We start from the raw sequence: 23,421 nt of genomic DNA, 5'->3' as shown, positions 1-23,421 counted from the left end.
CTGCACTGCTGCTAATGGTGATGTTGCGCCTGGTGCTGCTAGTATTGATTGCTGCCTTGGCTTGCGCTCCCAATCGATATGGCGGAAACGCATTACGATTTTTGATGCGAAAGCTCGAACTGACTCTCACTTTCCGCTGGTTGAACACACATGCATCTCTCGTGAGGGTGTTCCAGGCTATTAGATGTTCCAAAAACTCTTTCGAGTGCATCTTTTTTTTTCTTTAACGCGGTCACAATACAAAAGTACATGTTGCGCGCTCTGCACCGTGTTGGGGCAGTCTGGACAGAAAGAGGTGTTTGCCAGCTAAACCGATGTATGTAGGTATCCTTGGAAATAGCCATGTCCGCTCAGCAACTGGGTGAGGTAGCGGCCTACGCCCCCATGTTTTCTTGTAAGCCACCCATCGATGGACGGAGTGAGTTTGTATGCCAGGCGCCCATTTTGAGACAGCTCCTAACGCTGCTGGCATCGTCTCATTGTCAGCGCCTGTTCTGAGGCTTTTTGGTCTGTTGTAAGCCGAGCCCCCTGCGGGCTGTACAGTCGGCTAATTTCCTCTGCCAGCAGGCCAAAGGAGGATTTCCATCAGTGCCACAGATTGCGTCGCCCGATACGGTTCTACACACGCACGCTACACGTAGCGCCCTTCGCCTGTGTGTTTGTGTGAACTGAAATGAGTCCACCAAGGAATCTGAGAAAGCTTTAGCTTACAACGTGACAATTAATACATAAAAATCAAGGCAAGCGAAATAGGCAAAATCGAAGATGACTCAGAATTTCATGTTTCTGTAATCACCGATTTCACCTTTCAAATGGTACTGCGGCATTTGGCAAATTTAATCTTATTGCACACAAATCTTTCTGGTGAATTCTGCAGTGGTTAAGGAATATTTCCTTCCCGTGACTTCCTGAGTGTCTTGAAATAGCGTTCCCGATACACCTACCTTAATGCTTGGTATTGCTCGTGCTCGCTGTTGATAACCCAATAATATTTTCTAATAAAATTGAAACATTTTTCAACACAGATTTTAGTTCATCGTACAGGCCTTTGCCTGTTGTAGTCCCTTGTATTGGGGCCCTTACATAGTTAAAGGACGCAAGTGATCTGCGGGCCGCGTGTTGCTTACCCCTGATCTAATATTATATTATATATTGCTTATTTTAGCTTAAAAAACATGAAAATGAAGAGTTTCACTCCCAATCGATTAGCTATCCCTGCAGGGTATATCATTTTGTGTTAAAAAGAGCTAAACAAATACGCTATCAGTGGCAATAAATGCAATTAGAAACAATCGACGATTTTAAATGGTTGGATGAAAATTTTCCACCCTGAGTGGGCTGATATCCAGCCAAAAATGGCAGCAAAGCAAACTCACCACACTGGAAATTGCTTTCGACTTCCAGTGAGCCTCTGAACACGGAGAGTAACAGCGGCGTGTTTGTATTGCAACGAGTCGCAACGAGTTGCCTTTATGGGGAAAGTGCTTTTGTGTGTGTTTATGCGCTTGTATGCGTGCGTATTTGCGCCTGCACTTTCGTAAGCATACTGCAAGGGGCGGTAACCAGGGCTCATTTCCAATTGCCTGCCATTAACCATGGCAAGTGAGTGACACTGACTGAGTGAAGAATTGCGCTGGTGTTTGTACGTTGAGGAGTAAAATAAAAAAATGTTAGGAAAAATGAGAAAATGTTGAAAAGAGTGTAAGAGTAAAAGAGCACGAAAAACTGTACAATTAGCCATAAGCAATTGGTAGGTGCGAAGAGAGCAGCAATAATGCGAGCAAAGACAACACTCACTTATGTGTGTGAGTGTTTTTTTTTTTTTTTTGCTTTTTAATTTGTTAGTAATTATTTGGGTGACTGTTAATTTGTATGTATAAGTAAGTGTTTTTGTTGTCACTAATGCTGTTACAATATTAGAAAACTCATTTAGAGAGACGCTTATGCTTAATTGAGTTCGATAGGAAATTTTGTATTATTTAGTGCTTTTTAGTTCCATCGATTTTTAATTGCGCTACATATTTGATTGCCCTCATTCCTCTGGTGCATCTCTCATAAGCGCTTGGTACTCCGCTAAGCACACATACATACACACATTTATACTGCTCTCCAACCCACACCCACTGACGCAATCTCACTCACACTTCCCCATCAATATTTGCTCGATGTTGTGCCCACAAACCAATTAGAGCAACCCGCTTTCGTGCCAAAGTGCGAGTGGAGCGTACAGCCTGAACGTCTCATTTACTCACTCGCACCTTCAAATCGAGCGCTTGCCTGCATATGTTTGCATCTATGCTGTTGCTATCGCTATTGTTTTTGTTGTTGTTGCTACTGGTTGCCGTGTCGGTGGTGGTGCATGTCTCACCACTGCACTTCAATGAATGGACGTTCAGACCAATGTGACTGGCTGCTGGCCTGCTTTCTTCCCTCGGCGGCGGTTTGCTTGAATGGATATCTTGCTTGCTTACTGATGGCACACACCCCGAACCGGTCTAGTGCGAACTTCGTGTGTATGGGTGTGCGTGTGTGCGAGACACGTTGCCCAGAGCGGCCGCGCTCACTTTGTTTCTACAAACGCCTCAACGCGTTGCAACGCTCAGTCGCGTTGGATTGTGAGTATTCAGTTATAGACCAGTCGTGATCTCAAGCAGATGTGTAGTCCGTAGTAGCTCGTTCGTTTGTACGCTCGCCAGCCATATGTTTTTGATACGCCAGCAGTAAAGCAAAAGTGCAGACCGTCAAGTCAATTGTTGGCATTAAAAAGTGACAAATCGTTGAGCGTCGCGTTTGATTATTACGTGTATTGTTCGCAGTTTGAAAGTTAAATGCTTGATAAGTAATCGCAAACGCCTTGTGGTGCAAAGTTAAAAGAAAACACTCGTTTATTTTTATTTTTGACTACTGAATAATGTTTTTATTGTTGTTCTTGCAATGTTGACGGCAAAGTGAGCGCGCACGCCTGGTCGCATTAATTATTAATTCAAATTAATTAATCGCCATAAATGAAGGCAAACAAATTTGCCGACTAACAAAGCAAACTACCCAATTTGAGCGTAAACTAAGAAAAAAACAAAACATACAAAAAAAAAGATTTAAAGTTAAAGTGAAAAAAACACAGAAACAAAGCAAAGTTGTGCAAATTTATGTGTTGCTTTGTACTTCCAATTCAGCAAAAAACTAAACGAAAAATGCGATACGCCAGGTTAATCGAGTGTCCACTGTGAAATCGCCACTCTAAACTGCTGCACGCTTTCTGACTCAATTTTCAATTGAAACCAAAGTGTGCCCTTACACAAAACATTAATTGCGAATAGTCCCCCCGCCATAACCAAACTCCTTCTCGCCACCTCGCTGCCCCATGTTAAAGCTGTCATCCACAGGAATGACGGTCACTGGTTTACGCACAAGCATGACAAGTCCGACGGTACCGCCGCAAACCGCGTCCGCTGCCATCACCACCGCCATGACCATGACCAGCCCCAGCACGATTGTTGTAAGCCCCGCACACCTCATCAGCGGTAATAACAGCAGCAACAACAACTCCACCAACAACAGCGCCAACTCCAACATAAATCGCAGTAGCAGCAACAGCAGCCCCACATCACCTTCCACACTCCTGCTAACGCATCAGCAACATCAAACGCTGCAACAACAATTGTTACCGTTGCACACACAATCGCCGCATAGTCACCCGCATCATCAGTTGAATAAGACAAGCTCGCGTTTAAGCAATTTCAGTGTCGCCTCACTTTTGGCTGATACGCGACCAGCGGCTACACTATCGCCCACACGCACACACAGCGCCGAAGCGATGCAAACGGAGCCACGCAATTTGTCCAACAACACGCCAGCCGTCACGTTATCACCTGTTTCGCCTGCCGGTTCCTCACCCGCCTCACCAACCGCCACACATAACGCGCATCCCCTCACACCCCATGCGTCGCCCCACTCTACTCATCCGTCACATCCACATCCTCACGCACATTTTCATCCTGCCGCCGTTGCACATCACGCGCACCTACTGCATGCTGCAGCAGCTGCACACGCGCAGCAACAACATGCCGCCGCTGTGGCTGCCGCTGCTGCGGCGCAACAAGCCGCCGTTGCGGCAGCGGCTAATGCTGGCGCATCGCCGCATTTGCATGTCACATCAGCGCATTTACGTCACACACTAAGCGGCAGCTCAGCAGAAGCGCCCACTAATCTAGTTACCACGGAAGGAAGCAGCAATGCGCAACAACAACACTCTTCAGCGCGTGCCGGTTCACCAGGCATGCATACGAACGGTCCCAGCGCCGAAACGTCGTCCTCATCGTCCGCAACAGCGCTGCTAGCCAAACATGAACGTCATTCGCCCATCGGCAGCTCAGTGGATTCCGAGTTGGAGTATGATGATGAATACAATGAACATGAGCATGATGGAGAGCACGAGCATGATCAAGAGGAGGATTCGATTGTGGATATTGAAGATATGAATGCGGATGATTCGCCGCGTTCAACGCCAGATGGCTTGGATAGCAGCAAGTCGCCAGAGGTGCTTAGCAGTCATATGACCAACTCACCGCATCTACTCTCCCCAGCTGCGCTGGCAGCTTCAGGTCATGTGCCCATTAGGCCGACACCGTTTAGCGCGCTAGCGGCAGCCGCTGTGGCGTGGGGTGGCATCGGCGGTGGAGTGCCGTGGCCAGGTGCGCGTCAAATGCCACCATTCGGACCACCTGGGCTGTTTCCAGGACAAGGATTCGGTGGAGGTGGTAAGTAAAGCGAATACTTATTTTGTGTAATCTTAAGCTAGGGGTAACTGCGTGCGTGACAAAAGCCGACGGGCAAATCGAGAGCAGTAGAAATGGCTTTGAAAAGAGTTAGTTTTTGGAAGGAACGTAAACGTATTGTGAAGTGTTATTTCTGCATAAAATTCTATACTGTAGTAGAATTAGATAGGGGCCTTAATAGGTCTCATTTTAAAATACTGATTATTTTTTATTAATTATTTGTGTTTTGCATGATTTGCATTAGCATTAAAAACTTGAATTTATGCACAAGAAAATGCAAAATGCTAGTTGGAAGACTACAGAAAAAGCGCCGAAAGAAATCCATTATTTTTGCATAAAATTTTTGCGCAAATGGTTAAGAATTATTTTATGGTCGATCTGGGCGATGCTACGACTACTAACATGCCGGTCACCTTCATTTGTTTCTGTGATTTTATGGACAGTTTCTTTAAGATCAAAAATGCCTGAATAGAGCCGACGATTTCAAGTCCAGATTTTATTTAAATTAAATAATTTTTTATTGATAAAATTTTCAAGAACTAACTGCACACTTCATAAAAATTTCGTTTAAAAGATTTTATGGTATATTTACTTACCCGTTTTTTAGTCTTTTGTAATACCATAGACTCTTTGCATAAGTTTTGAACCGTAGATAGGTGAAATGGTTGAAGTACCGCTCTGGCGCGCCCCAAGTAGCACTAAAGCGCCGTTTTGTTACCATTATGAGACCTCTGTCGGACAGATATCCATTGCCAGCCAGAGCTGTTGATGTAATAGAGAGGAGGTTGATGGAATTTAGTTTGAAGCACTGCCCAGGCTGTCGAAGAACGGTGCACCCAGTGACCTTAGTCGTCTACCTGCTAAGCCTGGACATTTAAAGAGAAAGTTTTCAAGAGTCTTCTTCTCTGAAAGGTCCCCATAGCTTTTGCAATGGGCGTAGCTTTTCTGGGAAGGTTTTGTGCGGACTTGCGGCTGGTGATTTTTCTTGGATGTGTCAAGTTACAGAATATTTCGAAGTTTGGCATGGCTCCAATTCCAAATATCGGCTATATATGGAAGAAAATACGCAGCAATTCTCAAAGCGATTTTTCAACAACTTTAAGCTTGCACTTTATTAAATTAAAATTGATTGGACTATAAAACTACATATCCAGAAATTTTCTAAGAGATTGAAGATTAAAAAGTTGAAATTTTTATGACAATTTTTTGAAACTCCTACCGAGTTTTAAACTTTGATTTACAAGGTTTTTCTTATACAATTAATTATGTTTTTGTAAAAAATTAAAGCAAAAAAAATGTTGCTTGAAAAATATTACGAAATTAAAAAAAAGACAAATTGACTTAATTATGTGAGCACAAGTGTACACTTGAAGGTTTGGCACTGGTTTTTGATTTTATACAAAATTAAAGGAAACAAAATTTTGCTTGAAAAATATTGCGAAATTTGTGCAAAGATAAATTGTCTATATTATGTGAGCAGAAGTGTACATTTGTAGGTTTCCCATATCTTTTTGGGGAGCAAAAGCTATTTTATTTAATTTTTCGCATTATACGTTTTTTTTTTGGTGGTCTCATAAATGTGTCTATTAGACCCCTAACAACTTGCACACAAACAAATTTAACAAAAGTGATAAATAAGTTCATCAAATGCAGTTGTGAAGAATTAGGGAAAATCTTAAAGAAAACATAAAGAATAAAGATTTTGCCAATCATACGCTTCTAATGCTAAGCCACTCACTCACCGGCGCTCACAGTGTTCCGACTCCATACAAATAATGCACAAAAATAGAAGCAGCGTTCGAAATTTGTTGAAAGGATTACTTCACGCTAATTTCCAAAATAAAATCGGTTTTTCCGAACCGGTTATACAAAAAAATTAGCTTCAGTTTCGAAATAAGCGTGCGGTTCTATCAGGGCAGTCCATAAGTTCGTGCGTTTTTTAAAGGTGGTTTTAAAATTAATAAAAAAGATGTTTAAAGTATTTTTTAATCAATAATATATTTTCCTTTATTATTTACAATGTCTGCCCAACGTTTAGGCAAATTTTTAATTCCCTGCTCAAAAAATTGTTTGTCCTTGGCGCCAAAATACTCTTCGATATCCCTTTTTACAGCTTCTTTCGATGAGTAGTTCCTGTTACTCATATGCGAGTGAAGTCCACGGAAAAGTTGATAATCACAAAGAGCAAAATCCGGAGAGTATGGTGGATGCGGCATTAGCTCCCATCCGAGCTCGTTCAGCTTGCCTAATGTTTGCCTTGCGGTAGGAGGTCTTGCGTTGTCGTGGCGAAACAAAACTTTGCGTCTATTCACTATAGACGGTCGATTTTTGTTAAGTACCTCCTCATTTAGGTTTGATAGCTGATGGGAATAATAATCAGCAGTTATTGCCTGGTTTGGTTCCAGAAGTTCGTAATAAACAATACCGGCCATATCCCACCAAATAGACAGGAAAATCTTCTTGGGGCCATCTCTAGGAGTCGGTTCTATGCGGAACCCATTTTCTCAGCTTTGAAACCTCTCCCAACTGAACCAGGTGCCTGTGAACCGTTCCATGCGATGAATTTAACCTCTTAGCTATCATATCGACTGTCAAATTTGGCTCAGCTTCCAAGAGTTCAAGCAAGGCGTCGGAGTTAAAGACTTCAGAACGACCAGGGCGCGGGGCATCCTCCACGTCGTAGTTGCCACTTCGGAATTGTGAAAACCACTTTTGCGCAGTCCTTTCTCTTCCGGTATCCTATCCGTGAACAGTTTTATTTCTGCAGCAGCAGTTTTTGCATTTTTACCACTTTTATGAAAAAAAATCCAAATTTTCCCCTCATACGCGTTCGAAGATTCCATTTTATTTTTTAACAACACGTGCTTCTATCCGCGATTAAAATCACTTGTTGAATGCACAATACATCAAAGAAAATATAAATAGTTTCGTTATATTCCACGAATAATTTTTTGTATGCAAAAATCGTGCAAAAGTGAAATTATGGGTAAAATACGCACGAACTTATGGACTGACTGATACATAGGAATTGGATAGTGGCAGCCGGTGCCTATCTTTACTGTAAACCAGTGCTCTTATTGTAATTACAATATTCGGACTCAAAATCGGCTGCCCTTGTTATCAAAATTTAATATTATGTCTTAAATTTTGGTTTCCTGTGGAGAAATGTATTTTTTTAATTTTTATGCAATTTCCATTTATTTATTTTTTACTTTTATCAAAAATAAATAGGCTTGAGAATTTGAAATGATAAAACAAAATAGCTAAATTGCTGTAATTTTTTTTTTTTATTATAATCTGGTAGATAATTTCATGGCATTTATTTTTTAGATATAACATCCGGCATACATTCGCCGCGGCTACGTGTTTCGTGTGCCATTCAATCAGTCCAATTTTGACAACTTTTTTCAATAAATCTGCATGAAATGAGCCCATAAATGAGCCCAATCAGCAAAAACGCAACGCAAACGATGCTCATTTGGCTTCAATTCTTGCACGCGCTGTATTTTATAGGCACGCAAGCCAAGATCCTTACGACATTTCAGCGTCTTCTTCAGCACTTTGCTTTGCAAACTTCGCCAACTGATTAATTTTTTTAATTTTTTTTTTTTTTCAAAGTAAATTTCCTCAACTCGGAGGCATTGTTCTGGCGTTAAACGATTCTTGATGCCGTGCCAAACCTTACTGAACAGAAATGTGAGCGATATTTACCATTCTCAGCTGTCAAGCTAGAGGTTATCCATGCCGAGAGTTCTCATGCAGCTAAACAAAAAAAACACCCAAAGCTTCCTTTATTAGGTGTTTGACACAGCCTATTTTCCAATTTGTGGTATGCGAATTGAATACAAGAATATTTTACACATTAAAGCAGAAAAAAGCCTAGTAGTGGTATTAGCTTCGGCAAATGTTGTGTTTGAGGCAAGTCTTCTCTATATTGTAAAATCTGGTACTTTTTTTTAAATATTATTTATTTTATTTAAATCTTATTCAAATAAGCCATAACCGAATTTTAAATTGAAATATAATATTTTAGATTAAAGATAGATAGATAAAATTGCTATTTGAAGCAATGCATTTGTGGTCAAAAGCAATAACTGCCTGAGACCTAAATTATTCAATTATGCACTCCGCTGGAGAATTATAAATGCGCGCATATTTTGACAATTTTTTGTTAATTTTTTATTTGGATTGTTTTTTTATAAAAACTAATTTCCTTTATAAAAAAGACCATATCCAAAAAAAAGCGTTCAAACTATGCACAAATTTTATAAAAGTTCGAGAATTTTTCTATCAAAATTGAAACTTCGAAAAAACATTCCTTGCAGTTGTTAGAATGGAAAATGGAAATGGCAGAATGGGAATTGGAAATATAAAATGTTTAAAAAAAAGTTTGAAACACGAATTTATATGATTTTCATTGTAGAATAAAATATATTTTTATTAAAAAAATAATTAAATTTAACTTTTTTTTAATATAGCTTCTTTTCAAATACTAGCCTTAGATTTACAGAAACACGTGTTTTTTTTTTTTTGTTTTTGCCTGGACAGACTAGCCACTACAGCACTCAGGCACAACTAACTCCATCGTACTGCACTCGGATTCCCTTTTTTATTTTCTTTAAATCTACCCGACCTACGAAGAAATCTGAGTAGATCTTGTGTTCGCAAGGACCAAAGGTGGTCACTTCTTCACACATCAATGCCAAAGATATCAAGCCTGACTCGAACGAAGTCGGGGCAGACGCACAGAAAGTGGTATGCCGTCTCATCCTCCCCTTCACTAGCTGGGTAGAGTGCATTGTCTGAGATGCCTACCTTTTCCATGTCCAAAACGGGCTTTGAGGCCAACTTCTTTGGCCCATCCTAGCTAAGGAGTCACGTTTTAATATGCATTACAACTAATACAACATAAAAATAGTAACGAGCAATTTTCCACAAACAAATCAAGTCTAGCTGAGTCACACAGCGCAGACCCAGCTTTGTATGTCGTAGAGCACCCAGGCTTGTGTGCTTGGGTCCTTAAATTCTTTTTGATTGCAGCTTCTACATCCACCGTTGTGCGGCTAGCCGATCTTCCTGGCATGGAGACTAAAGGCCAGTGTGGCCGATTATTGTTGGCGTAATTCTGAGTATGTCAGCTTGTGGATTTTCTCAACAACTCGTCAGTTCTAGATTTGTTGAAATTGAGCCTCGTTTGCTTAGTTATTTTACAGGTGCTAGTGTTAGTCCAGCTGACCACCTCTGAACGGCCTGCTGTTGGAATAGCGAGCAGATCTCCCTTTTGCGCACGCCTTGAGGACAGCCTATTTCTACCGCTTCGGATGCGTTATAGGATGCCAACTGTCTTGCCAGCTCATTAGCTTTCTCATTTCCTTCCATGTTCCTATGGCCAGATACCCAAATGAGAGTGATGTCTGGCGTACGCGCTAGAGCATTGAGTTCTTCTTTGCATTGTCTGACGATTTTTGAATTGGTTGTATACATTCAGTTTTCAATTAAAATATAAAGAATTTTTATTACAAGTAAATTATTTAAGGGCGCTTACGCCAACCGTCGGTAAACATTAGGGATATTGAGAGACGTTTGGTGTCGTGTGAGATGCTTCTTGAACGGCGGAAAGGGAAAGGTTTTGTGCATCGCATCGTCACTGGCGATGAAAAATGGATCAATTATGATAACCCTAAGTGTCGAAAATGTTGGAGTTTGAAGGGTTAACTAGGTGCATTAACAGCGAAAAAAAAATGCATGCTTCAAAGGTTATGTTGTACATCTGGTGGGATCAGAAGGGTGACATCTAATATGAACTTCTTAAACCATCTGAAACCATCACTGGCGATCGTTACCGACTGCAGCTAATGCGTTTGAAGCGAGGTCTCAAAGAAAAGCGGCCGTAATGGGAGGGTGGACATGACAAACTCATTTTTCTGCATGACAACACCAAGCCACACGTTGCAGAATCGGTCCACAAATATTTAGATGAACTGAATTGGTAAATCATGCCCCACCGACCGTATTTCCCAAACGTTGCACCTTCGGATTACCACCTATTTCGATCAATGCAGTCAGCCCTTATTAGAGAGCAGTTCACTTCTTACGAGAGCGTCGCACACTGGCTCAAGTCAAAAGAACAAGTCAGAGGAATCCGTATGCTGCCTGAAAAATGGAGTAAAGCAATTTAATTGTTTAAATAGTTCGTAACTTTGGCTAAGAAAGAACGGAAACGTATTCCCATACCCAATAACGTTATCTATTTATATTTGGATCGAATCTCTCGTACTTATGGCCCTCATAAAGTTACGTGTACAGTCAAAATATGAGCTTTCCGAAAAATTCTGTTGAAGTAATTTGCTAATTTGAAATATTTTTCTGTTAAATAAATCAAATTGAAGCAATATAGGCACGCAGCTCTGAAACGAGAATTAGTAGGGGGCGTCTTGATGTATATTCTATATAAATAGGCAGGTACTTACATCCCATTCATACATATACGTGTGCCCCCTTAGTAGGTGGTTTTCATAGCAGAAATGACGGCGTACGCTTGCAATTACCTCCTGAAAGGCGAAGGCTATTAAGAAAAGAAATCTGCTCTCAACCGAATGTTGGTCGCGTCACGCACAACCCCATTCGGCAGTGGTAGACACATTTCTCTGCCTGCAAAAAAAAATCTGTTTAATTTTCTAAAGAAATTCTTTGAAATACAAAATTTAAATATTTGAAAAGTAGCTGTTTCCAGGCACCACAACATTTGCGTGCAATTAAATTACTTACACATGCATATATGTATGTATGCATATGTAACAATTACTCACCCGTCCATTACTTACGCGTTTCCTTATTTTCAACAGCAAATAAAAAACAAACAAACAGCGAAATAAGAAATCCAACGCAAGCATTCAAAAGCGTCAGAATTTTACACAAAAATTTTAATGAATTCCGTAAAATGCTGACCGCTGCTGTTAACCCCAGCACAAGTAAGCCAACGAGCGGGCGCTTCATTGAATCATTGACAATTATTTGACAATTTTCTGTTGTTCTTTTTTCTGTTTTTCAATTTTTACATTTCGAAATGCTAAAAGCTAAATATGTATATGTACGCACGGCTGCTGGTGTCGCCATTAATGCCTAACAGCGCTGCCGCCAGCAGCCAAAGGCACCACCTAAAGCAAAAGCAAGAGCAGCAAAAGCACTAACAGCACTCAACAACAACAACTACAGTACAACAAAACAAAAGCCAACGCAACCACCATTAGCGTATACAACAGCGGAAAAAGCATCAAAGACACACACACGCGCACGCACATTATAATTGGATAAGCAAAGTGTGGTGGTTGGTGGGTTGATTGGCTGGCTGGAAAGCTTATTGAGACTCCTCCGGTTGGTTGTCGGTTGTACTGTAAGCGAGTCAATGCTGGATTTTGGTTGTCCGCAGCGCGTTCATACATACACACACATACACACATACACACATACGTTTGTCTTTTTTTTAGCAAACAATTACAATTCATTGTTTTTCGGCGTAGCTCGTTTGTACGCACACATACCTATGTACGGGTATGTGTGTAGTAGTTGTCGCTGTCGTTATTGTTGTTGCTTTTATTTTACATCTGAAATGTCTGCAATATCAATTGGACTGCGCGCGAAATGGCCGTAAACGAGCAATTGTGTTCGGCTGATTGGAGTTAATATGCAATTACGATATGGGGGCAGCACAACAACAACAGCAACAACAATAACGACAGCAGCAGCTTTAACAACACTTAAACGCACTCACAATTTTTTCATATACACACACACATACATACTTAGGTATGCGCGCGTTTTGAGTGTACCCATAGGCAGCGCTTCCCGTTTCTGCTTGTGACATTTTCCGCTCCGACCGTGCAGCCACTCGAAATGCGTGCAATTATCATATTAAATGCAATAAAATGCCCATATGGGCGCTCTACCACACACACTTACACATACGCAGGCAGTCGTAATTAAATGTGTGAACCCATACATAAATATTTAGTCTCCAACAATTTGGCTGATTACCGCGTCAAAATGACCGCGCTCTTCCGGTTCTCTAATTAGCCGAACGAAGTGCAACATCGATGCAAATTTACTTTTTGAGGAAATTGTCTAAAATTGATAGCGCTGACATGCCCGATTTTATTTTAAAATATTTAAGTTATGTTAAGTTATAACACATGGGCTGAAAAGTCCCGGGCACAGCAAAGAAAACACGTTTTTTGTTTTTGTTTTTGTTCAAATTAGCTTTATTCATCAACGTAATTTCCATCAAGAGCAAAGCAATGCAGCGACGCTCCAACATTTCAATACCACTTTTGTGGAACGATTTATTTTATGCCTCAAAATAGGAATCATTTTCCGCGATAGCCTCTTCATTCGAGCGAAATGTCTTACCGGCGAGCATTTCTTTTAAGTCTGCGAGCAGCCGGTAGGCACTGGGAGCCAAATCTGGGGAATACGGAGGATGTGGGAGCAATTCGTAGTTCATTCATGTAGTTTTGCCGTTGTTTTGATTGACTTGTGACACGGTGCGTTGTCTTGATGAAATAGAATAGTGAGCAATTGCGGTATCCACTTTGAACAGAACTTTCTCATAGTCAAATGCTGATGCAATATACAGTCAATAGGTTCTTTTGATATTTTTACGATGTCAGCTAACTCACGCAGCTACACTTTTCGATCATTCAAAACGATTTTGTGGATTTTTTTTGCTCTTTTCTGGTGTTACCACCTCATTTGGACGTCCACTACGTGGTGCATCGTCGGTGTCTCTACGACCACATTTGAAGTCAGAAAATCATCTTTTAATTGTTGTTTCTGATGGAGCGAAGTCCCCAAAACACTTTTCAAGCCATTGATTTGCTTGAACGGTACTTTTTTGCAATCAAGAAGTCGTGTAAAATTAAAACACGAAACTCTTTTTGATCAATTGAAAACCCGTTTTGAAAATACCAAAATAGGGTCATTCTTAGCACATTGCGTCACTCACTCAATTGTAACGCATTTTTTTCTATTTTTTTTTAAATTTTTTTTTTAAATTTAAATTTTTTTTTATTTGTTTTTTTGTTACCACACGCACTTTGATTCTAATCTTGCCACACTTAATGCACAATTCACACTCTTAAAATACGCTCACTTCTTTATGCAATCATTTTTCTTTTTCAATCAAAATTTCTTTTACGTGCATAGTAAAAACCGGCAGTTTTCTTTCACCTTTCGCTTGGCTGACGCGCACTTCCTTCACGCTTATTCTTACACACATACATATATACAAGTGCAATAGAGTGTTTTGAAGTTAATAAATAAACTTTTGTTCTTACACTTTACCCACCACTCAACGGTCCCACCGACTGCCCAGCAAAGCTTCTTAAAATTCATTTGAAAATAGCGGACCAACCACAGCGCAACACAAAAAACATTAATTGTATGCAAAAAGCCACACACATTTGCGGGCTGCATTTCATACATATCTGCCTCGAAGGCGGTGGCGGCCACACTCGTTTTTGCTACGTTCAACACTTTGTCAACGATGCGGCAAAGCGCGATACAAGCGCATTTGTGGCACCTTTTGAACGGACGCACTCTGTGAGTGACATGTGGACCCTGTGGCAGCAGTAGAAGCAGCAAAGAGTGCAGCGCGCAAAAGTCAAAGTACCCAAAGTCCAGTCCAAGTCAAAGTGTCAGCTACTGTTTTGAGTGCAGAAAAACGTGTGTATTTAACACACATTTGTATGCATGTTTTTTTTCGTACACTTTTTCTATGTGTGAGTCCAATTGCCAGCGGCACAAATGAGTTGAAATGAAATTCATGCAGGCGCTGCATGTACGGCCCTTTTCAATTTTGCACTCCAAGCTTTTCACCTTTTCATACGCTTGCCTACGATGTGCATAAAGTTACCGGCATGTGTGTATGTATGTGGGGCTTGTATGCTCGTTGATTTTTTGTCTTTTGTCTAACGTCACATACGCGGCAACATAATTGTACGCGTACTTATTTACTTCCCGTGCGCCGCTTTTTTCTTTGGCAAACGCCGCAATGAGCATTTAATTTAGCAACTAACCCAAGACTGGCGGGCGATACTCCATAAAATGTTGAAAAAGAGGAAGTGCAAGTAACAAATTATTCCAAAAGCTAATTACTTGCTTTGCTATTTCAAAGCTGGAACTTGAAAATCAGTTGTACCGCAATTTTGCAACTAAAATTATAATTAAAGAAGATCAAAAACATTTCTCTAGTAAGAAAATTGTATTCAAATTAAATTCAAAGACTTCTTTCTTTAATTACCGTTGCATTAGTTACGATGTCTTCCAGGTACTGTTTTGCCATTTATGGCGGTTTCTAGCGTTGCAGCCATTTGTTACCAACTGTAAATAACAAAGGAACAGAAACAAAGGAATGAAGCAGCCTTTGTCAGCTTAGGTTGTTTTGAAATTGACAGAGGATAATTTTCTCCATAGTAGATTTCTATGTTATCCAGTTGTGCTTCTTAGACAAGAGCAAATGCTTTGAAAAAAATACTCTAAAAAACATACTACAGGCTTCGCCTTGCAATGGTCAGGTGAAGATATGAAAGTAGTGAACCTAATTCACTCGAAGGAATATAAAATGGACTCTTTTGATGCCAGAAATATATCCTTACTAGCTTTAACCCGCGGCCCCGCTCGCGTAGGAGTGGTTTTGAGGGATTTAGGATATGTATATAAAAGAATTACAAACAATAATTTCATGGAAAATAGTTTTTTATTAATAACCATAATATTACAATACCCGGCATTCGTTGCTATGCCTCGTTAAATAAAATCAAAACAACCAATCAGAAAAATATCAAGCAAAATTATTTTTATTAATTTTTATCTCAAACCGTTTTTGAACTTTTCATTTGGGTCATAGTTGAACAGCTTATGCGGATTATGAAGTCTAGAGTGTGCTATAAATAGAGGGAAATAGGAAAAACTAAGATTTTTTAGATTAAATTTAAGCAAATATTCGATTATTAGTGACGAATCAGAGTGGTGGCGCGGCCTGGGGGCTGTGGGAAGGGAGTTCCATCATAAAAACATGCCTATAACCTTCTTTGGGTGAAAATATGAATGTGTAAAAATTGTTACGTCATTTGGTGTTTTCGTTTCGTCGTGTTGCGCGGACAACGTACAGACATTCACCTTTATAATATAACCTTCTAGGAGTGGTTTAAAAATTGCGTTGATTTTTGACAATTTTTTCTGCTGACGGTGTTGGATGTTTTCTTCCATAAGCGTTAAATAGAGAAAATGCACAAACTCCGTCCGAAAAAAATCTCAAAAATTAGTGTGATTTTTGACCTACTTAAAACTTACACTTTTTTATACCAAAAATCAATGGGTTATGGAAATGCATTCTTAAAAATTCGTAGTAAAAAGTGTGACATTTAAATGAAGATTTGCCGAGGTTTTTTTTTTAATTTTATGCAAAATTTGCGACTTTGCTTTCTATGGTTTTTATTGTTAGGATGAACTATATTTGTATAAAAAATAATAATTAAAATTACAAAATAAATAAATTAATAGCTAAAGCTTAGCAATATGTAGTCGACTGCATTTATTCTGCGTATTAAATTAGAAGTTTCTGGCAGGAAATTTTATGCGATTCAGCACTCAGAGTGTAAAGAAGAACACTGATTTCATATTGATTGAAAATTTATATATTTTATATTTACTTACTTGCATGGCCTGATCAAGGATCACAAGTCTCGTCAGGCGTCTCTGCTTTGCGCGCGTCTTCTCCCACTTGTTACAGCAAGCGATAACTGGGCCCTTTCATCGCAGACATGGTCTTCCCTCATGTCATTGTCTTTTTACTTGTCATATGAATACCATCTTCGCTGAAATTTCTGCATCCGTACGCTCGAAGTCGTCCGCGGCGCTGAATATTGATGCGCTTCACCATGTCCACATCGTCGTACAGCTCATACAGGTCGTGATTCATTTGGCGGTAGTATTTATCGCCAATACGAAGAAGACCCAACATTTTCCAAAGTATCTTTCTCTCGACTACCCCAAGAGTGGCTGCATCAGTATGTGACACAACCCATACTTCAGCACCGTAGAGTAGTGCGGATAAGACGAGCATCTTGTGGGCTGTTAGTGCTGGCGGGCGTGGGAGGTCTCTGAGACCATAGTAACACCTATCAGCAAGCGACGATTCGTCGATTTATCTCCAGTCGGATTATCTCCACTTCTACACTCTCGAGTGCACCCACCCATTTTTTTTTATTTATCACCCTTAACAACTGTGGTTGACAGTTTAAAACAGCGACAGCCACACGACTTCACGTCTGCACGCTGCCAATAGAAACGCTGCGCTTCTTCAGGTCAAACAAATTTGTTTATTTTGCAACCTAATGCGGACCTAATTTCGAAATCATCAGCTTCAATAAGTGCATTACTTGTGTCCATTCTAGACTTGATAAAGAAGCGCAGCAAGATATGTACAAAACGAGTCATCATCATCATTGTTTCTTTGAATCCCTAGTAGGGCATGGGGCACCAACAACACTTACTCGCCATCTCGTCCGATTATTGCATAATACCTTCATCTGCTCCCTGCTTAATCCGAGTTGAGCCGTCTCACGGTCCACAGTTCTTTTCCAGATTTCCATTGGCCTGCCAGGTGATCTACCTCTCGCTGTGAATGGGTTCCATTCCATTGTCCTCTTCGCTATGTTACCGTCTTACCGTCTTACTTGCGTAGAGTGTGACCAATCCACTTCCATTTCTGTCTTCTAATCTAATTTTCTATTCGCTCCATGTTTGCGTTTTCGAACAATTCCTTATTTAGCATTATTTTTAGTCAGAAAATTCGGAATTTAATCCTTAGCCAACGGTTGGCAAAAACTTGTAAGTGACTGACTGGTTATAGCGGTGGTGATTTTCCAGGAAGACCGTCGGTACAACAGTACCGAAAGCACGATTGATTTGATGAGCCTAACTTTTAAATTGGAACTCAGGTTGTTGCGTCGCCATACAGGGTATAACATCTCGAATGTCCCTCTGACGTTTTCGATTCGGCAGCATTTGCCTATATCCGACCCAGCGCCCGGGGCAACTTTGCTGCTGAACTAAGTAAATTCCTCCACTGCTTCGATAGGAACGAGTATCTTCTGTTAAAAGAATTAGTGCACTCACTGCTGATAGTAGCGGTGGCAAAAATCCTGGATTAAAGAACCAGTGTAAGCACTATTAACATTAAAAAATCTTTAAAACCGATCTCCCTTCAGTCCTGAAAATAATCGATGCAGAAAGCCCACGTAAACCAGGAATATTATCTACGGATTCTTCTTTTACTAGGATTTTGGCAGTCTATGTCTTCAAGTTCTCTTAGGAGATACCCAGGTACTTCGAATTTTCCGCATATGTATCTTCCCGGCAGAAATACGCCTGCCTATCATGGCGCCATTAGATAAAAAAATTGCTTTATTTGATGCTTTACGCCACCATCCACCACAGTGTATTTGCTTCATGCGATTCCGCTGCGCTTCAAATTGGTATAAATATGCAGTTTCTAATATCAAATTGAAGATCTCATAAGAAATTATGTCGCTTTCTCTAAAACCACGTTTAGTTTCGAATGACTCGAAGAGTCGTCCCCAATTTATGCGTAGCTAGTAGTCAAAGATCCAGTGGCTATGTTGGCTGGGTCATGTCGTCCGAATGGATACAAACGCTCCGGCTCTGGAAGTATTCGATGCGGTACCAGCTGGTGGTAGTAGAAGAAGAGGAAGCCCTCCTCTGCTTTGGAAATATCAGGTGGAGAAGGACTTGGCTTCACTTGGTGTGTCCAATTAGCGCCGGTTAGCACGAGAAAGAAACAACTGGCGCGCTTTGTTTATAATAACTCGGGCCAAAATCGCGTAAGCGGTTATCGCGCCAATTAAGAAAAAGAAGTAGTCATTTTCACCGTAGCTGAATGGATTGGTTTCGGGAGTGCGTCGCTTCGAATTTACGTGCATGCAATAGTTTTTTCTAATAACAGTCGCCCCTCCGTAGGCAATGACAATCATCCCAGTGTATTTCTACCCATGAAAAAACTCCTCATAGAAAACCATTTGCCATTCGAAGTCGGCTAAAAACTGTACATCCTTCCATTTGTGGAGCAACATCAAGACGCAATCTACAAATAGGAGGAGAAGCGCGGCCAAACACCCAAACAGAAGTGTACGAACTAATTATTATTGTTTTTTTTTTTTAATAGTCTTTTCCAGTGCCCTTCTGCACATCCATCTGAGTCTCGCAGGTACTATACGAAACTTAGTACTCTCGTCGTGCTCTTGAAAGCGCCTTTAAAGTCAATGAAATACTTTAATTAAATTGTTTCTTTACTCACCAACGGTGAATTTCCTTTCATCCTTGACCTCTTGTAAAATTTAGTGTCACATTAAACTTCAATTGGTCTTTTGGCCACGTACCAACAAGCACAAAAAACGGCAATAAATAAGTTCATCACAGTTGACAGCAGCTTAAAAGTCGAAAGGAGGGGGAAAGCAAATACTTTGGTATTTACAAATACCGTCACTGCAGTTTAGTTGCTGGCATTGGCAATGCAACTAATTCTTTGGAAATTGGATTTTTAAACAAATTTAAATGCCAACAAGCGAGTCAGTGCTGTAAAAACAGGTGCACAAGCAAGAATAAGAATAACAAAAAAGTATATAAAAAGAGCTGCAAATCAGCAGCCTGTCAACTTTTTACTTGAGCGCCAATCCGTTGACCGCGACGCCACTCGAAGTGTTCAAAGCTGTTTGCTTTATCTGCTGCTGTTGTTGGTTCTCTTCCATCTTTCTGCACTTCTTCAACTGCCACTTATCGAACATTTATTCATTTGTTTTGTGTGATGTGTTGTTTGCTATTTGCTGTTTGCTCTGCGGCTGGATTATTGTCAACGCTGCAGGTTGCCACACAATTGAAGTGCCGCCGCTTTGCTATGCTGTCGCCGTCGCCAACAATGCGTCCTTTGTGCGCCGAGTGTGACAAGTGTGAGGTACTTAGAACCTCGGCAGGTCGCACAAGCACACATCCACACATGCACATACACACAGCTCTCATCCTAACACATACCTGCCCGATAGGGCCAATTGGTCATGAATAGTAGAGTCTGGTGGCAGAACAGAGCGTTGCAGTTGGGAGTTAGGCTCACTGCCACATGTCAGATGGCCACTTCAGATAAGCAAGATTAGCCAAGTTGCAGCGGGCGCGCACTGCTGCAAATGTCGTAATTTGGCTACTGGCTGTCATTGTTGCTTTGTTGTTTTTGTTGTTTTTGCTTTTACATTATAGGTAGCTGATGTGACAACTGGTTGTCGGCTGGCGCAGCTACTGTCTTCACCTTTATTGCCGCAGCAGGCCAACATGTCGCTATCTCAAAATGTGTTACACTTAATTCAGTCAAATTAAATGATACTTTGTAGTCGTTTAACCTATCTATTATTACACACTCCTGCATACCTCCAAAAACGTCGGGTTATACCCACACACATAGCAGGGATAGCTGCCGATGCAGCGTTACAACAGCCATTCCTTTGACCACACACATCAACTACTGATTGCATTCACACACACCTATTCACATACACACACACACACTCGCAGACACTCCCACCAACTAACGATAGCGCTGCAGTAAAAGCAACAAAGTCAACAACAAGTTAAGACATCACCAACGGTCGGCAGCCAACCGCCAGTCAGAAAAAAATGACACAAAGTAATCGTGTTTTTCGGCTGATGAGGTAATAAAAAAGTGTCGCGTTGAGACAAGGAAAAAACCAGAAAAACCTAAAAAGGTCTAAATAACAATATGACAAAAGACAAAAAGCAACAGTAAAAACAACAACGAAGCGCAGAGCAATTGTGTATTACCTGTAGGTAATTAAATATTTTCAGCTGGAATTTTTCCGTAAGTAAGCCAAGTTAATTGGGTGCTGTGCTGCACTTGCTTTAGCCGCATAAAAAAATTTTAATTAAATTGAAATGAGAATAAAAACATTTAACGCCGTTGAAGTAGAATGTGATAATGAAGCTTTACTTGAAATTTAACTAAAAATAGAATATCATGTTTTAATTAACAAAAAAGTTAAATTGGGTCGCGTCGCCCCGTTTGCACCAATCGCTAAAGGAATCAAATTAGTGAAGTTATTTTTTGCAAGTATATACCTGTGATATCATCTGATGGCAACTCTGCTTACTAAAACAAAGGATTACAGAAATAATGTACAGTCTGGCTAATAGAAACCGCCACAACTTAGAAGCTATTTCACCAATTCGTTGCCAACAAACTGAATTGTAAAGGGTTTTCCAATAAGAGGTGTTATTTTGATATTCAAATGCTTTTTTTAATATAAATGATCCGATGTTTATTTCATTATAGCCGTTAATAGTGGAAAATAACATCAGGCAAATGACCACCACGACCAAGCTTACAGCACAATATCCTTTTCATGAAATTTTCCATAACCGAATTGCAAAGTGGCTGCCCTATGTCCTCGATAGCCTCACGAATAACCATCTTTGAGGTCTTGAATCGACCGTGGACCGTTGGCGTAGACCTTCTCTTTCACGTGGCTCCAAAGAAAAAAGTCACAAGGTCTTAAATCACAAAATCTCGTTGATCAATTGTGATCACCTCTTTGAGAGATAACACAGTCCGGAAACGTTTCTCGTAAAAGATCAATGGTTTCGTTGCTTGTGTGGCATGTAGCGCCGTCTTGTTGAAAATACACGTTGTCCAGATCAATACCATCCAATTTCGGCCATAAAAAATCGTTAATCATCTCTCGATAGCGATAGATAACACCTGCTATTGGAAACCCCTTTATTTATTCAATAAAATATAGAATATATTTATATAAAAATAATCACCTAAATCATCTATAATGACTTCAAATTTATCTTCGAGTCATTCTTTTTTTCTTTATTCACTCGGCAGCATAAGGCCTCGACAAGACTCAGTCTTGCGTTGGTTTCGTTTGCTTTCTGGCAGGGTAGGTGATTAGCCTGTCACTACCCTTTGGGTTAATTTCTGCGGTTTTGTGAAGATAATCGGCTCCAAATCAGTCGAATTTGTCCAGATACATATTTGACTGTTTATATTTGTTTTCCTTTCAGTTTTTTCTTACCTATTGCGCTAACATTTTGGTTAAGTTTGGCATCAGGCGACATTTCAATCCCATTTTCCTCTTTCCGCTCTAAGGGTCTTCGGCTTCGAAATCCCAAGCAACGTTGTTTTCTCGTACAATCAAAGGTTGACTAGTTCTTCCAAATATCTTCACAGCCCATAGCAACGATGCTTTTGGGTAAATTTTGTTCATCACTCCTTTTCGGAGAAGCAGCCCCAAACAACAATCGTAACTTGATACTTAAATGCGCCTTGAAGAAGTCGATTATCAGCAGTACACCAGAACCGACGTATGCAACTATTCCGTGAAAAGGAAGATTCCCCCGTTTCCCCATTTCTGTTCTGATTTTGCCTTAGCCCACTGTAAGTCTTTTTTCAATGTGTGCTAACGACAGCAGCGGCTTTTTCGATGTGCTCCGGAATTTGAGGTCTTCTGCATGCAAAGGTCGCCGAATCGTGTCCGTGGATACATGAACGGACTTATTCTTAAAACTTGTTCAGCTTCACGCACCGAGAAGCTCGACTTTGTCACAAAACAAATCAATGATCTCCTTTTCCAGAGGTGTTTTATTTATTTTTTGCCTCCAACGGGGAAGTCATCAACGTTTTTAATTTCGGTATACCATTGCACCCATTTTTTTATGAACATCTTCTTCATTTCCAAATATTTACCTACAGCTGCACGTGACATTTTTCGACATTGAGTGCGTATGCATAGGAATACTGCTTCAAATCGTTTTTGTAAAAGCATCGTACGTTTTCTAAATTGCTTACAAAACTAACAAATTTCACTAGGCGTTTATGCCTTTTGCTGGTCACGCCTTTATTAGACAAGCTGCATATGCATAACGCTATAATATGAAAAACCAAAATATCGAGCAACGCGATTTTAAAATTTTCAATTTGCTGCGCAAACCTAAGTTAGCATAAATACACATTTTCAGTTCGCGTTTCACGTGAAATGGCCGTCAAAGCCCATACAAATTATATTGCCGTAAAATATGCGTGAATTTCGTATGTTCGAGTATTTCACGGCAAAGTAATACTCAGTTCAAATTATACAAGTATTGTTATTTATTAGGAAGAATATAAAAATTTTAAACCTGATTGCATATAGGAGAACAAGCTGCAATGGCCATCGATGCCCAATATAAGTTCTTAGCATTCAAATTATATTTTATTGCGGCTACCGAAAAATCATAAATTCTCAGAATATTTACATGGGAAGCTGTTCTTAGCTATTTTCGATACTGATTAGTGATGAAATGTTTTTGTTTAATACTCTCTGAAACCAAACACCACCACCGGACGTTCGTTGAGAGGACGTTGGTGATTTATTTGCGTATGGCCGACTCTTAGGCGTGTGAAAATTGTTGCTTGTAGGCGAGTGATATTACTAGGGTACAGAACTTTATTGCGAGTCCGGTTCAGGTAAGAGTATCGATGCTAATAATTTCTCTACACTGTGAGTCTCTTTTGGCAAAAGTG

General features: G+C 40.3%; 1 protein-coding gene across 1 annotated transcript in view; it reads left to right on the top strand.

Moving 5' to 3' along the window:
* Positions 1-2,667: 2,667 nt before the first annotated feature.
* Positions 2,668-23,421, top strand: part of LOC128855350 (muscle segmentation homeobox) — a 59,082-nt gene continuing 38,328 nt past the window's right edge. Inside the window, exon 1 of the mRNA XM_054090203.1 lies at positions 2,668-4,757. Coding sequence (XP_053946178.1) covers positions 3,362-4,757 — 1,396 coding nt within the window. The 5' untranslated portion in view covers positions 2,668-3,361. The remainder of the gene's footprint in view (positions 4,758-23,421) is intronic.

Source organism: Anastrepha ludens, chromosome 2, assembly GCF_028408465.1.
Source record: "Anastrepha ludens isolate Willacy chromosome 2, idAnaLude1.1, whole genome shotgun sequence".
NCBI classification, from domain to species: Eukaryota; Metazoa; Arthropoda; class Insecta; order Diptera; family Tephritidae; genus Anastrepha; species Anastrepha ludens.
The sequence above is the reverse complement of the archived record's forward strand: the minus strand, read 5'-3'. Positions and strand labels throughout refer to the sequence as shown.